At 38.9% G+C, this 14,071-nt stretch overlaps 1 protein-coding gene across 1 annotated transcript in view; it reads left to right on the plus strand.

Moving 5' to 3' along the window:
• Positions 1 to 14,071, plus strand: part of LOC139732338 (sodium- and chloride-dependent glycine transporter 1-like) — a 32,330-nt gene that overhangs the window by 15,287 nt on the left and 2,972 nt on the right. Inside the window, exons 6-14 of the mRNA XM_071643212.1 lie at positions 703 to 1,051; positions 1,473 to 1,605; positions 2,023 to 2,157; positions 2,722 to 2,825; positions 7,905 to 8,029; positions 9,917 to 10,038; positions 10,990 to 11,121; positions 12,839 to 13,054; positions 13,761 to 13,961. Of these exons, the coding sequence (XP_071499313.1) occupies positions 703 to 1,051; positions 1,473 to 1,605; positions 2,023 to 2,157; positions 2,722 to 2,825; positions 7,905 to 8,029; positions 9,917 to 10,038; positions 10,990 to 11,121; positions 12,839 to 13,054; positions 13,761 to 13,961 (1,517 nt within the window). The remainder of the gene's footprint in view (positions 1 to 702; positions 1,052 to 1,472; positions 1,606 to 2,022; positions 2,158 to 2,721; positions 2,826 to 7,904; positions 8,030 to 9,916; positions 10,039 to 10,989; positions 11,122 to 12,838; positions 13,055 to 13,760; positions 13,962 to 14,071) is intronic.

The raw sequence follows: 14,071 nt of genomic DNA on the forward strand, positions 1-14,071 counted from the left end.
TGTGTGCTCTCGTATGTTTGTGTATTTGTCTATTCTACCATTCGTCAAGCTGCACTGATGGCAAGTCATAAATACTGATCTTTGCATAATCCATATTCAAGACATCTACTACGAAGAGCCGATCTTGATGACTACACTATTATCATCTTCAAAAGAGAGGGAGAGAGAGAAAAAAAAACACAACAACAACACCGTCAACCATCAGTGATAGATCCGAATTAGAGCGATGCATGTAATACCTGCCTTTAATGACCTAATTAATCCACGATTTTCATATATCGTAAATGTGTCCTGCATTTTTCTCGTTGTTCTCAAAGCTGGAGGAGATACACCCAAAACTCTTAATATTCCGAGTCTGTTCTCCTGAAAAGAAAAAGCCCTCCCTCATTACGTGCAAACTTATGGCTAAACTGATAAAAGCCATTTACAAGACACAGTTCGTTATGAACGATGAATGCAACGGAGATCGCAAAATGCCGTTATGCCCTGTATGAATGCCCACTCTTTATGTTTCCTTATTTTCCTCTCATGATCAAACCGAAACTTTTTGCGAAAGTTGTACTTAGTATGTGGTCACAACTTCAAACGTGCTCAGGTCTTTTGTTCACTAATGTCGTCATCCCAGTGATGTAATATGTTAGAATGAAGATGAGAATGTGTGATGGTTTGGTTTCTTTTTGCATACTCTCTTGTCACTCCTAGGTCTTGGGTACGGTCAGCTATTCATCGCATTCTACGTTTCTATATTCTACAACGTCATCCTTGCCTACTGCTTCTACTACTTCTTTGCCTCATTCACCAGTCGTTTGCCGTGGATTGGTTGTCAGAACACCTGGAACACACAGTTCTGCAGCGAACTCTTCGACATGTGCATAGAAAACGATGGCATAGTGACGGACGACACGAACTGCACAAAGCTTGAAGCCTTGGGGCAAGACGAGCTCTTGCATTACAACATCAGCATTAACCGGGGCACGGGGACTTTTAACCTCAGTCTGTATACGGACCCCTTTGTCCACCAGAGGGCACTACCCAGTCAGGAATATTGGAAGTAGGTACCTCGGGTATATGGGTCCATGCAGTAAAGCGAAAATGACGTAGGGCAAATTTCTCAAGTATGACGTATGTGATCAGAATTGTAACAATCCATTGTAACAATCCAGGGAATGTATGTGTTCCGTAACTTGTGAAAATGACTTGACAATCATCATATTACAAATAGCAACAAGACGATTTTATAGTACATAAGTTCCACACAGTTTTGACTATTTTAGAGCATCTCATTAATAATTGATGGAGTACAGCATAACATAACATGATGTCAAGTGAGCTTGAAAAAACAGTTTGTCTGTTTTTTTATCCTCATGCGATGTCCTTCCCCATTTGATTATAACTGCCTATTTATTAAATTCTCTACATTCAGAATATAGTGTAATGAGCATCCGCTCTGTGGTGTGTTTTTTTTCTTCCAGACACCAAGTGCTTCAGGAATCCGGTAGCATAAACCAGTCAGGAACATTGGTGTGGCAGCTCTTACTGTGCCTTCTCTTCGCGTGGATTGTTATTTTTCTCTGCCTCATCAAGGGTGTCAAATCTGCTGGAAAGGTATAGGAAGTAGAAAATCTCTTTCTCATCTTTCAAGTGGGGATTATGTCAGAAATGGAAACTGTTATTTCCTCCTAAAAGATTGGTGGTGATGCGGTTTTATGGTGTGTCACACAAACGGTACGTGTGCGGTTTATCGTCACCATCTTCTCGAAGATGTAACAATTGGGGGCTTGTCCGGGAACCGATTCATGCTTACACTATTTATCATAAGTGCGTATTCGTAACAAGATACTGATCCGATAAAACGTAATAGTAGTACTAGTAGTAGTGGTAGGACCTACTAGCTCTAATTGTAGTAGAGTAGCAGTTTACCCTGCATTTATACACATTTCCCCTGTTAGTAGTAGAGTGAGAAATTACTCTCCCCGTTTATTATAATAGATGTATCATGGTTCTCTGTCTCTTTACCAACAGGTGGTGTATTTTACGGCCATCTTCCCATTCATTGTGCTCTTCATACTCCTTATCCGAGCCGTAACACTTCCAGGTCACGACCAAGGCATCAGATACTACATATACCCAGAATGGAGTCGCCTTGGCCACGCAGTGGTGCGTATCAACGTTGATATTTGCCCGCTTTGGGGGCCAAACTTTGGTAGATCTTCATTTCCATCGTCACGAGTGTAAAAATTCCTCGCAATCTTTTTCCATCGAGACACGCTAACGCTTGACGGAGGATATATTTCCAATGATTTTTTTTTCAATTATTAAGGATCATCGTTTATCATTATTATTGATAATCTGACAATAGTTACGATGAAATGTTACTATAATGAGAATGATAATAATTGTGATAATGATAATAATCATACTAACAATGATAGAATTAATACTAATGAAAATATAATTACTGTTGTGATAATTATCGTTATGATTGTTGATATTCTCTTCAAACTGTTTACAGGGTGTGAAAGCAGATTATGTCATTATTGGTTCACACTGTATCCACCCGTCAGATCTATCTATGTAGGCCCTACAATGTTTAGTGCCCAATATTGCAATATTACCATCATTGATAGTAATTGCCATTACAAAGGTGTTACTGGCTTTACGACTTAACTTAATTTTCATCAGTGTATTACTCTGCTCCACCACCCTCAAACCTCAATACAGATATGGCGGGATGCAGCGGTTCAGATTTTCTTCTCACTTGGTGCCGGTGGAGGCGGGCTTCTCACCCTTGCCTCTTACAATAAATTCCGAAGCAACTGCTATTTGTAAGTATAGCCAAATTATCTCGTAGCATTGCTTACAATTCCTTATTCTGTACTTCGAGTGTGTTATCATCCTCTTCACTACAGGTCGCATCTTATTCCTAATGATGAAAAAAAAAGGCAAAAGGTGTATATGCCTACTAAAGTAAAGCCCAGGTTCAACAATTAGGCCATGGGGTGAAGCTGAAAAAGAGGCTTAGAAAATGGGTTTCGTTCCAGCAACACTGGCACTACTTTCTGAATGCGGAAATGTGATGTTTGGTACATCCTAAATGTACTGTAAAAAGTTCTCCTCGAAATATCCTGCAGTTTTTGCGAAAATCCATATTTTATAAACTGCGACCAGCAGCCCAATACACATATCGTAATGGGGCTGCGGATTGTAGCATCTAGGATCGTGACAGGGAAGTATCGCGGACAAATGTCAACCTTGAATCGAACAAAAATTCTTCAATTTGAAGACTTACAAGTAAGGTTGAAGTATTGACAACAGGGTTCGTGCAAGGTTTGGTTCTACATATAGTCATTTTCTGTTCGATTTGATGACTTAATATGACTAGGTCGAGAGGAATCTGGGAGAGCTACGCTGAATTGACGGTCAGCGCAGGCGCACACATCACTGCGCACAAATTTCGTATCCATTGACTGGATATTAGATGTCTGTGTGTGCATGCGCTGGCCGTCAATTCAGTGTAGCTCTCCCAGTTTCCTCTCGACCGAGTCACATTTTAGTCATCAATTTGAACAGAAAGGAACTATTTGCAGAAGCAAACCTTGCACGAACTCTGTTATCAATACTTCAAATTTATTAATAAGTCTTCAAATTGAAGATTTTTTCCCGATTTTAAGTTGATATTTGTCCGCGATAAAATATCCGTCATGATCCTGTATGCTACAGTTCACAGCCCCATGACGCTATGCGTATGGGGCTGCTGGCCGCAGTTATGCGTATGGGGCTGCTAGCCGCAGTTATGCGTATGGGGCTGCTAGCCGCAGTATAGTTCCCATAGTGTTTCTAAGCTGAAATGCATATACACATTTGTAAAGCACTGCTTTTAGCCATATACCTAGAAAAAAAGTGAAGTTTTGGTTTAATAGTTGCATTATATCTCATGTTTCAGCTTTTCCTGATGCTGGCTATGCAAAGGAGGACAAGAGCAAAGTGGTTCAACACCATATGAGAGAGAGCACTGACTGACCGTCAGCTGGTCAAGGCAAATGCCTTATATTCTGTTCAAAGACATGTTATTAATCAAATGACTAATCATTCAAGGCAAAAAAAAAGAAAAAAATCAGTGTGTTTGTTTGTGTGTGTGTCCGCGTGCATGTGGGAGAATCTTATTGTACACACACACACACCCTCACATGCACACACACATACGCACACACATAGTTATGAAGATTCAATATACCCAAGTGTAATTCTACATGCCTTGGCCATTTATCACATCAGCATCATAAAAAAGATTATCATAAACATGAACACACACAATGACATAATACATGTACTGATCAGTGCATTACACATACACAGGTGCATAAAAACGCTGACATATTATATACACTCACACGCACACATACAAACTCATTTACACACATGAGACATTACTATTAAACAGATCATATTGTTTATCAGTAAACATGTTTTTCTTTTCTTCTTCTTCTTCTTCTTAAGAAGCTTTAATATACTTAGATCACATAGCAATCACGTTGTTCATGAAATATTATACATTACTTTAGCACTAGAAAATTTAATCTTCATAAAATTTCCTGAAGTTTTCATTGCTATCATTAGGTTACAACATGGTGGGACACTACCTCCTTTCATGTCAGATAGCTCAAAATGATAATCAGTCAAATTTTCTAGTTTTAATAAATTTCCTGGAACATTCCATGGTCCAAATATCCTTGAAAGGGTGTAAAAGTTTTGAAAAATGCCAATATATGAAATAAAGGCAAAATTATAGTTTACCCATTCATGAGTGAAAACTGTTGGATTCTGCATTGGAGGCAATGTGTACCTGAAAATCTTGGAGAGAATAAAACAGGTTTGGCATTAAAAATTATGATAACATTGCAATTAACATCCAATATCAGAGGATCTGTGCAAACCTGACTCAACTTATGCACAATTTTCATTTGGCTGGTGTGTATTAGTTTTAGCAAACTGATTTTGTACTCACACCTACATTGTACTGACCTTTCTACATGAACATTCTGTTTCAGTATTAATAATAGTTACATATTTTTTTCCCCAGAGTGGGAGAAACAAATTTTAATCGTAGTCATTCAGTTTTATGAAAAAAAAAACACACTTAGGAAAACATCTTTGTTCTTAGAATAATTCAACCCTAATCAAATCATAATAGTGGGCAGAAATGTTTGCTAAAGGGCGAACAATCACATACTGAGGCAAGGAGTCAAAACATGTTGCATAAACATTGGCATTCAAAATACAGGAAGCAATCTGTATTACAAAGACATTTTATCATGCACAACTTTGGTAAGATGTCAATTCTTGAATATCAATCACATTGACCAAAGCATTGGTGCATATACAGTACATTCTGTTGTTTCTGAACTTTGCACTGAAGTTCTTTGTGTATGTGTGTGAATGTTTCAGTGGTGCATAGGCCTATATATTGCTCCATTTTATCAAGGACAACTATAACATGACAATGTTTTCATGCTTCAATATCAATCATATTAACCTATTTCCCTTGGCAAGTAATGAGCAGGTTGACTCTGTTGCAAATGATGCATTTCACAGTCAACACAGCAGAACCTGAAGAGCTTCCAGAAGAAAATCTTGATCTTGATGTGAACGTCTTAGGGGAGGAAACAGATGCTCCTGCTGACGGACCAGGCTCCTCCTTCAGCTTTCGTTTCCTAGCGAGATTCAGGCGTTTGCTATCTATAATCCTCTTGTAGCACGTTTCATGGAATCCTATTTAATACAATGGAGAAATGAACAGCAATGATTAGCCGTTGGATTTTGTTAGGGGGAAAAAAGGCTAAATGCTAGAGGGAGGGGTTGAACATTACACTCAATATATCATTAAATGTACGGTAGACTATTGACTGCCAATATTTGAATCTTAATACACAGGCCCTAGTACTATGCCAGGTAATCATTAACACCTCATGATCATTGTCATCATCAACTACTTCAACTTGTACTTGTAGTGCAATTACTGATTTTAAATTACATCTACAGCTTTCAGCACCTGATCACATGCAATATCAATTATCATAATTATGAATACAACTGCCTTATCATCATTAATACTAGTAATCCTTGGCCTTTCACTATCACCACCACCCACTGCTTTATAGTTTGGCACAACATAATGGTAATCATATGTTTTAGGGAGTTTAATTGTTGCAATTATGTTATTGTCATTGTTGGTCTTTTAGATCTATTTATATCAAATATTAATAAGTTAATTTAATGAGATGCTAAATGTGTGTTTTGAGGGAGGATTCGCCAATTTCGGGGTGAGAGAAACAGGATGGATTTTTAATATTAATACTCCATGGCCATGATTATGAAAATATAAATTTACATGCAGTTTAGACCTTTTTCAATCCAGTCCTGTGTGTCAAGACTTTTACAAAACAATATCACCGATCAGCTACATCAACCTAACCTGGGCTGTAACTGTTACATAGAACAACATGTAAAATTACATCTAGGCGACATTATAACGGCGCTATGCCATGCCAAGGTGAAATTCAAGATAATTTATCTAAGTAACAGACACGCTAACGGCTAAGCTACTGCATTAGCGCCCATTATAACATGAAGATTTACACAAGCAACGTTCATAACATAGCTATTAAACGTTGTACAATTGTACTTGTAGTCATCATGGTCATTAACATTATGAGTGAGACTGCACTGCAGTGTCGACTGCTACGACTCGACTGTACGCACGTAAACTAACCTGTAAATTATCCTACTACGTAGGTTGCAGTCAGTCCCCCTGAGCAGCTGAATCACTTCGTTCTGGTCTGCGATTTCACGGTCTCCCCCACTCAATTTGATCCACTCTTTGGCACACAAAATAGGTTTCGTCTATCTTCGGTTTGTCATAGCCGTGAAATTTTCAAACTTCATCGATGTTACATGCATAATAACGCATAATAAGTTTCGGCTGTGCAGACGACGTAGACGCGTCGACAGGCTCACAGGGGGCGGCCATTTTGACTCGTAAACAATAATTCTCGATTCGGATTGGATAACATACATCACATGATCGTTCGCGAATGAATATCGTACACGGCAAAGTGTACATATTCAGCTCCTCAGTGACAAAAAAGTTCACTGTTTCCCCCTAAATTACCAAAATACTGCAGGAGGGTTTGTGTCGAACTTTTTCCTGTAGCCTTTTTGGTTATTTGTTTACACGTAGCTGTGGAGAAATTTTAGTGCCGCAGTTGTCGGAACGAAACAAGTGAAAAAACCAGCTCACCCCATGGCCTAAATTAACGAATTGTCATCGGAGATATTGAATCTGGGGGGCGTTTCATCAACGAGTTCGTCGGGGGTTTTCACCGACGAATTTGCTATCAGCCAATCAGACACAAGGATTTACACTGACAACTGTTAAAAGCTAATGAAATCCTTGGTCTGATTGGCTGATAGCAAATTCGTCGGTGAAAACTCCGACGAACTCGTTGATGAAACGCCCCCCAGGACTGATAGTAGATAATCTGTAGTTTGCTCTGTCTATTCTTTAGTGATCTGTAGCGTTACAGGAAATGAAAACAGGTATTCCACAACATGCCGTGCATGGCATCGGGGTTTTGTGGTGCGACATTCAAAGCTGATATGCAGGGGAATAATGACGGGACTCCGCTAGGAGAAAACATGAAGTAAGAACACTTTCCAACGACCATGTCGCGGCATATTCTTCCTAAAATCCCTCTAGTCTTGCAACCGGAAGTCGGAATTTTAAGAAGCATGGTGGGGTTGTACAGTAAGTTAAATGTGCATCTTCAGTGGTGTAAAGCGCCTACACATTTCTGTATTGCCGCTATTGTCATTGCTGTTTCTGCGCTGTTTTGTTCTGATTGCAGTAATTCCTTGTTTGTGGCGATCATCAACTGCGTGACGAGTTTCGTCTCGGGCTTCATGATCTTCGCCATTGTAGGTCACATGGCGTTCAAACTCGGCAAGACAGTTAAGGACTTCGCCCAAGATGGTAACAGCAATGTGTTTTTTTTTTCATAAACAAATTGTATTCTCTTATCAGCATTCAGGTACATATAAATGACACATCATAATTGTATTTATAGTACATAAAATGAATAATACAATTATGACAGGCAGCTACATAGATATGAATAACATTACAGTTAATATTGATTTCAAAATCTTTGGTTTTTTTTTTTCTCCAGACATTTATTCTTCTATACTTTCCTCGCGTGCTTAAAAAATAACAGCAATGTTTGATAGCCGTTAAAGGTAATCTATTCCTTCCGCAAACATCATGACATTTTGCGTGGTTGAAGAATAAAGTCTACCATAATCGTGCATAAAAGATTACGATGATACACGGTCATACACCTCAGCGATTTCCCCCAAAAGAGGAAGAAATTAAAAAATAACCCCGTGTCATTCGAGAACACGCTCCCCTTCTGACCAGATAATAACGGACATATTTTTTTTCGGGGTCCGAATAGAGTATCAGTTAACGTCGATATTATTGTTTCTCCTCCGTCATAAGACAATCTCTGTGACAGATTCATTATTTTGAGGAAAAGTCTGTTTTACTTATCTCTCGTACCAGCTTATGAAAGGAGTCCAATTAGGGTTGTAAACGGGACACACGAAATTTAAGTAAACTTTTGGGTTTGATGTACTCGTAGGGTTCAGAGGTTGAGGACGGGTAGTCAAGAAGCATTTTCTTAACTCTAACCAGGCCGGGCTTTTTGGGGTGTTCTGTGGCCGGGAGAGGGTTGATTCAACTCCCTCCCCCGAGATCTCGGCCGTCGATCGCGCAATCGCCATGAAAATTGGCACATGCATTACCTGTGGCGTAATCTACCAAACTTAACCAAAGGAAATTGAAATTTTTATTATATTGATTAATTATGCTAATATATGCATAAAATCATACATTTTGCTGTACATCAGAGAGTAAAGCTCCTAGAATCCTAATTTTTGGTGATAACATTCTTTGTAACCTTCCTAACAATGTACCTGAAAAAATCTGGTATCAAAATTAATTTCTTATGTGTTTTATTGTTTTATGAATTTCTTATGTATTTCTTTGTTTTCAACCTTTTGTTTTTATCATTTTTTCGCAAAATTTGTGACAGAACCTATTTCAAGCATAATCATGCTGAAATTAATTGATTTCAGCCAATGCAAGTGAAAATAATCATATCTTTATGAATAAGGTGAGAAAACTCCATTTGCATAGACTTTATACACCAAATCACGTTTTTGAGCCATTTTCGGTCTGACAGGCATGTATAAAAGGTCGTGCGAAAATGGTGTCAAAAGATGTGCGAGACTTGAAAGTAAAAAGTCAGCGAACGGTCAAAAAATTTCACATGGCGGAATAGTGGTGAAAAATGTCGAGGGGGGGGGGGGGTTGATACAACCCCCGCCCTTTTAGGGTTAAGAAATGAGTCGTATGTCCGACAGCCTATAAACTTATAAATGAGTTTATCCAATATACATATAGCACGTATTTGTTGTATGTCCTACAGTCTGTAAACCTATCAATTACTTTATCCAGGATAGTACAATTGTACTTGTAATTGTTCGTTTCTAAACTATGCATAGCCTGTATGAAAAGTTCGGGGTGCAGGGGTTGGTAGGAGCTGGTAGGCAAAAGCAGCGGAAGAATTTTTTATTGAGAGAGGTGTAAAAAAGTCATTTTTATTTCAAGATTTGAATACAATTCACGTATGAATTGAACGAGTAGAGGTAAATTTTCCCTGAGAGTACCGTTGACTGAATAAGTGTAAGTCTGATATAAACAGAACGTTAATGCGTATGATAGGAGCCAATGAAATGGTATGACATTAAGTGATTGTAGATGCCTTCCAAAAGGTAAATTATATTTTGCTCCTGTCAGATTTGTCAGGTTTTGGGCTGGTCTTCGTTGCTTGTCCCGAGGCGTTGACCAAGCTTCCCGGAGCTCCGTTCTGGTCTTTGATGTTCTTCTTTATGCTGATTCTTTTAGCTGTCGACAGTCAGGTAAGCGTTTTCTCCACAGCATCGCGGAATCCTACATTTCTTGTGCAGAAAGATACCGCGCTCTAAAGCACTGTGTTATAATTTTCCATCCAATAGTTTTTGAAGGACGGTGTGACATGTATTATGCGCCTGTTCAAATGGAAATAAGCCAAAACGACTTTCGGGGTCTAGTTGCTCGAAACTGGTCAATAATTACTAAACCTAAGTTCAAACGTTTGTCCCAAAGTCATATGATCAAAAGTCTTATGAAATTTTCCTCTATTAAAAAAAAAGAAAGATTTATTTCCTTCGGATTGAGAGCAGAGTTGCAATAATATAGGTATTGATTTGATATACTTGATTTGACATATTTGAGTATATCAAATCATGGAGTGTGGCAGTCTCTGAATGGTCAACCGAAGTATAATATTGTGATATATAATATGTGAGATTCCCCCGCTGTATTTTATAGTTATATTACTTATGTGCAACATGACGCTCAACCAGCCACACAAACCTTACAAGAGCTCAAATTTTTCCTCTTGTTCTTCAGATCGATCATGACACTTTGTAAAGGACGAGATTTTTTCTCTCTCTTTCTCTTCCGTTCCCCAATTAAGTTACAACAAATAATTCTTGTATGTTGATTCAGTGAAGGAAGGGATCACCTTGTTTGTCGGGTCAAGGGCAAATCATTAACCCGTTTCCTGCCAACATCTGAAGTCTTCATATATTTTGCACGAGACCGCCAATGGGTTCAGTGACATGCCTAGACTAAAACTCGAAAGTATGGTTAAACGATAGAAATATTAGTCATGACATATCATAAAGTTAGTTTTAGTATCCTTATATGCACCTGCATCTTATCTTAAATGTATATATATATATATATAAATATATATATATATATATTTAATATAAGGCAATGAATTTGTCAGCATACTCAATAAATCTGTCTCTTTTGTTCTCCAGTTCGTGGGAGTGGAAATAATCGTTTCCGTCATCGTCGACCAGTTTCCGGAACGGTTGCGACCGCTCCGAACTCAAGTTACGGGTGCTCTGTGCTTCTTTATGTTCCTTTTGGGCCTACCGTTTGTCTCCAATGTGAGTCTGCCATCCGACGAAGAATCGTCTGCATGTTCAAAGAATTCGTTACTGAATAATTTCTTATCATGCTGATATGAAATATGTTTGCAAATTACTGGGGTTGGGATGATGTTAGTACACCCGAATCTTTCGCTCTTCCGCGTATGGAATATATCACATCACTCCAATAAGAGAATTAAAGATTTGAACGTTCCCACATTTCTCCCAGCTATGGTTAGATCTTTCTGTTAAGAACTGCAGGTATTTTGTAAATCAAAATGAGGAATCATTTTACATTGCTACAGATGTAACTGTACTCTTCTAATTAATATACAGTAGTTTGTCGAACTTAATGTACGGTTGGGTACACTTAAACTTATGAAGGCTGCTCATTTCTTAATCTGACTGTTCAGTAATGTCAAATGTAATGATTTCTTAAGGGTTACTGCTGTCATCTTAACCCTAACTTACCTGGGCTATTTAGCAAGCTTGAATTCCTGGGGGGGGGGGGCATTATGGCCCCCCCCCCCCTTCAGATCTCGGCCGTTGATCGCGCGATCGCCGCAAAATTTTGCATGAACATAAAGCCGGATGTAATCTACAAGACTATTAAGTTAAATTTTCAAAAAAATTGCATTTTCTATTTTAGATGAATTGATTATGCAAATATATGCAAAAAAACCTAATTTTCGTCTGTAATTGGCTTATAAAAGCTTATGGAATGCTGATTTTGGTGTAAATATTCCTAGTGACATTCTGAACATTTGTGCGTAAAAAAAATTCAGTATCAAAATTAAGTTCTTATGTTTTTTATTGTTTTATCATTTTTATGTATTTGTTTGTTTTTTCGAACTTTTGTTTTTGTTGTTTTTTTCAGCAGAATTTGTCATACACATCTTTAGAAGCATAATTATACTAAAATAAATCTATTTCAGCCATTAGAATAAAAAATATGAATCTTTATATGAATTATTTGAAAAAAACACAATTTGTATTGACTTTGTACACAAAATCACGTTTTTGAGCAATTTTGGGGTTGACGAAAATTTTTTGAAGGGGCGTGGCTTCGGAACGGTATGCCCGGGCGCGACAAATTTGGTCTCAAAAGTTGCGCGAGACTTGAAAGTAAAAAGTCAGCGAGCGGCGCGGTGAAAAAATTTTGCGCGGTGGAATGGTCGCGGAATTCGTCGGGGGGGGGGGGGGCATTATGCCCCCCCCCCCTCAGGTAAGTTAGGGTTAAAATTATATGACATTCGAGCAAAGCGGAGTGATAAGGAATCAATTGATATGATTTCGTAATATTTCATTAGCAAACGATTTAATAAAACTTGGCGGTGTTGAGGTAGTTGTGATGTAGTACCCCCATTCCTCAGAGATTTTCTCTCATCGGTCACTTGTCGCAAGCAAAGTTTATAGCTTCAGACCACTCACCTAAGTGCATCGGATTGCAGTCTGATGAATCCGACTTGTGCTGGTCGACTGTCGGGTCAGTGCCAGGCACGCCAGATGTGATCCGATGAGGCAAGATCGTCCGATGAGGATCACACGCGACATGTCTGACACTGACACTGGCCAGCACAAGTCGGGTTCATCAGACTGCGATCCGATACACATCAATGGTTGGCCAGAAGCAGTAAACTTTTCTTCCGACGAGTGACCGATGAGGAAAAAAAAGAATCTTTGGAATGGAGGTATATATTACCGATCTTCTAACTCGGAAAATCGTTTCTTTCAGGCCGGTGGCTACTGGATGTCGCTTTTCAACCACTACGCCGTCAGCTTTGTCCCCATCGTGGCCGGCATCCTCTTCTCCTCCATCATCAGTTTGGTCTACGGCTACAAACGTTTCCTCAACGACATCAGGGCTATGATCGGCTCTGTGATTGTAGATCACATTCACTTTTACTACTGGCCTATTATGTGGGTGCTGGTAACTCCGCTGACCCTTGGGGTAAGTCTGGCCGATATATCAATAGCTATAGTCACCGGGACTGGTTATTACTTGTGCCACCGAAACTACTTAAGTCTATGAATATAACTCTACTAACACCTACCACATGTATCCTCAATAACAGCTTCTTCTTTTTTTTTTCAGCCACGGCTACCATGACTAACTACTTCGACTTCATTGCTATCATTTATTCTGATACAACTCGACCTGTTTTACTAGCGACTGGAAAAAAAAAACACTATTACTTTAATACTGCTACAACTACTACATCTTCTTTTACTTCTTTTTCTTCTTCTTCCTTTTCTGACCCTATTATTGTACTTTTTCTAATTTGCTAATAAAATTTCTTTGAGGAGAAAAAAACACTAGGAAATATCAAATCAAAACCCTGTAGTGTCATTGAAGAATTGATATTACCGTAGTGTCAAAAATATCACATGCTACAGTGTCAACTTAACACCACAAAGTGCCAGGTGAACACTTTTCAACACCATCACAACTCTACTTTCTTCACCTGTCGGTGTGATCCTCTATTCATTGACACTTGATCGGTGTTAGATTTAACATCCATGATGTTAAACTCAACACTTTTTTTTTTTTTTTTTTCAGCGTAGAGAAATTTAGCCGTCATATGTTTGCCTTGATCATAAATCACTGTACTTTAAGTTTTGTGGCATGTTTTTCCTCTCTTTCACGACCCAATCAGGTGGTGTTGATATGTCACTGGGCAACGTACGAACAGCCGACGTACAACGGGAAACCCTTCCCGGGATGGGCGACGGCCATTGGCTACCTTATGATGCTGTCTGCGCTCCTTTGTTTTCCCGCCTTCTGGATCTTCGACTTCTTCTTCCAAAAGCCTGGGGTCCCGACGGCTGAATTCCTCACACCCAGAGCTCTCCTTCAGGTATATAGAGTGTTACCGAAAGGTGGCCGAGTGTAGTGGGGTGGTGGTGTCACGGTTTGCCGTGATGATAGACCGGGGTTTTATTTGAAGTCAGTATCATGTCGGAATGG

Source organism: Diadema antillarum, unplaced genomic scaffold (genome assembly GCF_040938485.1).
Source record: "Diadema antillarum isolate AM-2024a unplaced genomic scaffold, OU_Dant_1.0 scf00000024, whole genome shotgun sequence".
NCBI lineage: Eukaryota > Metazoa > Echinodermata > Echinoidea > Diadematoida > Diadematidae > Diadema > Diadema antillarum.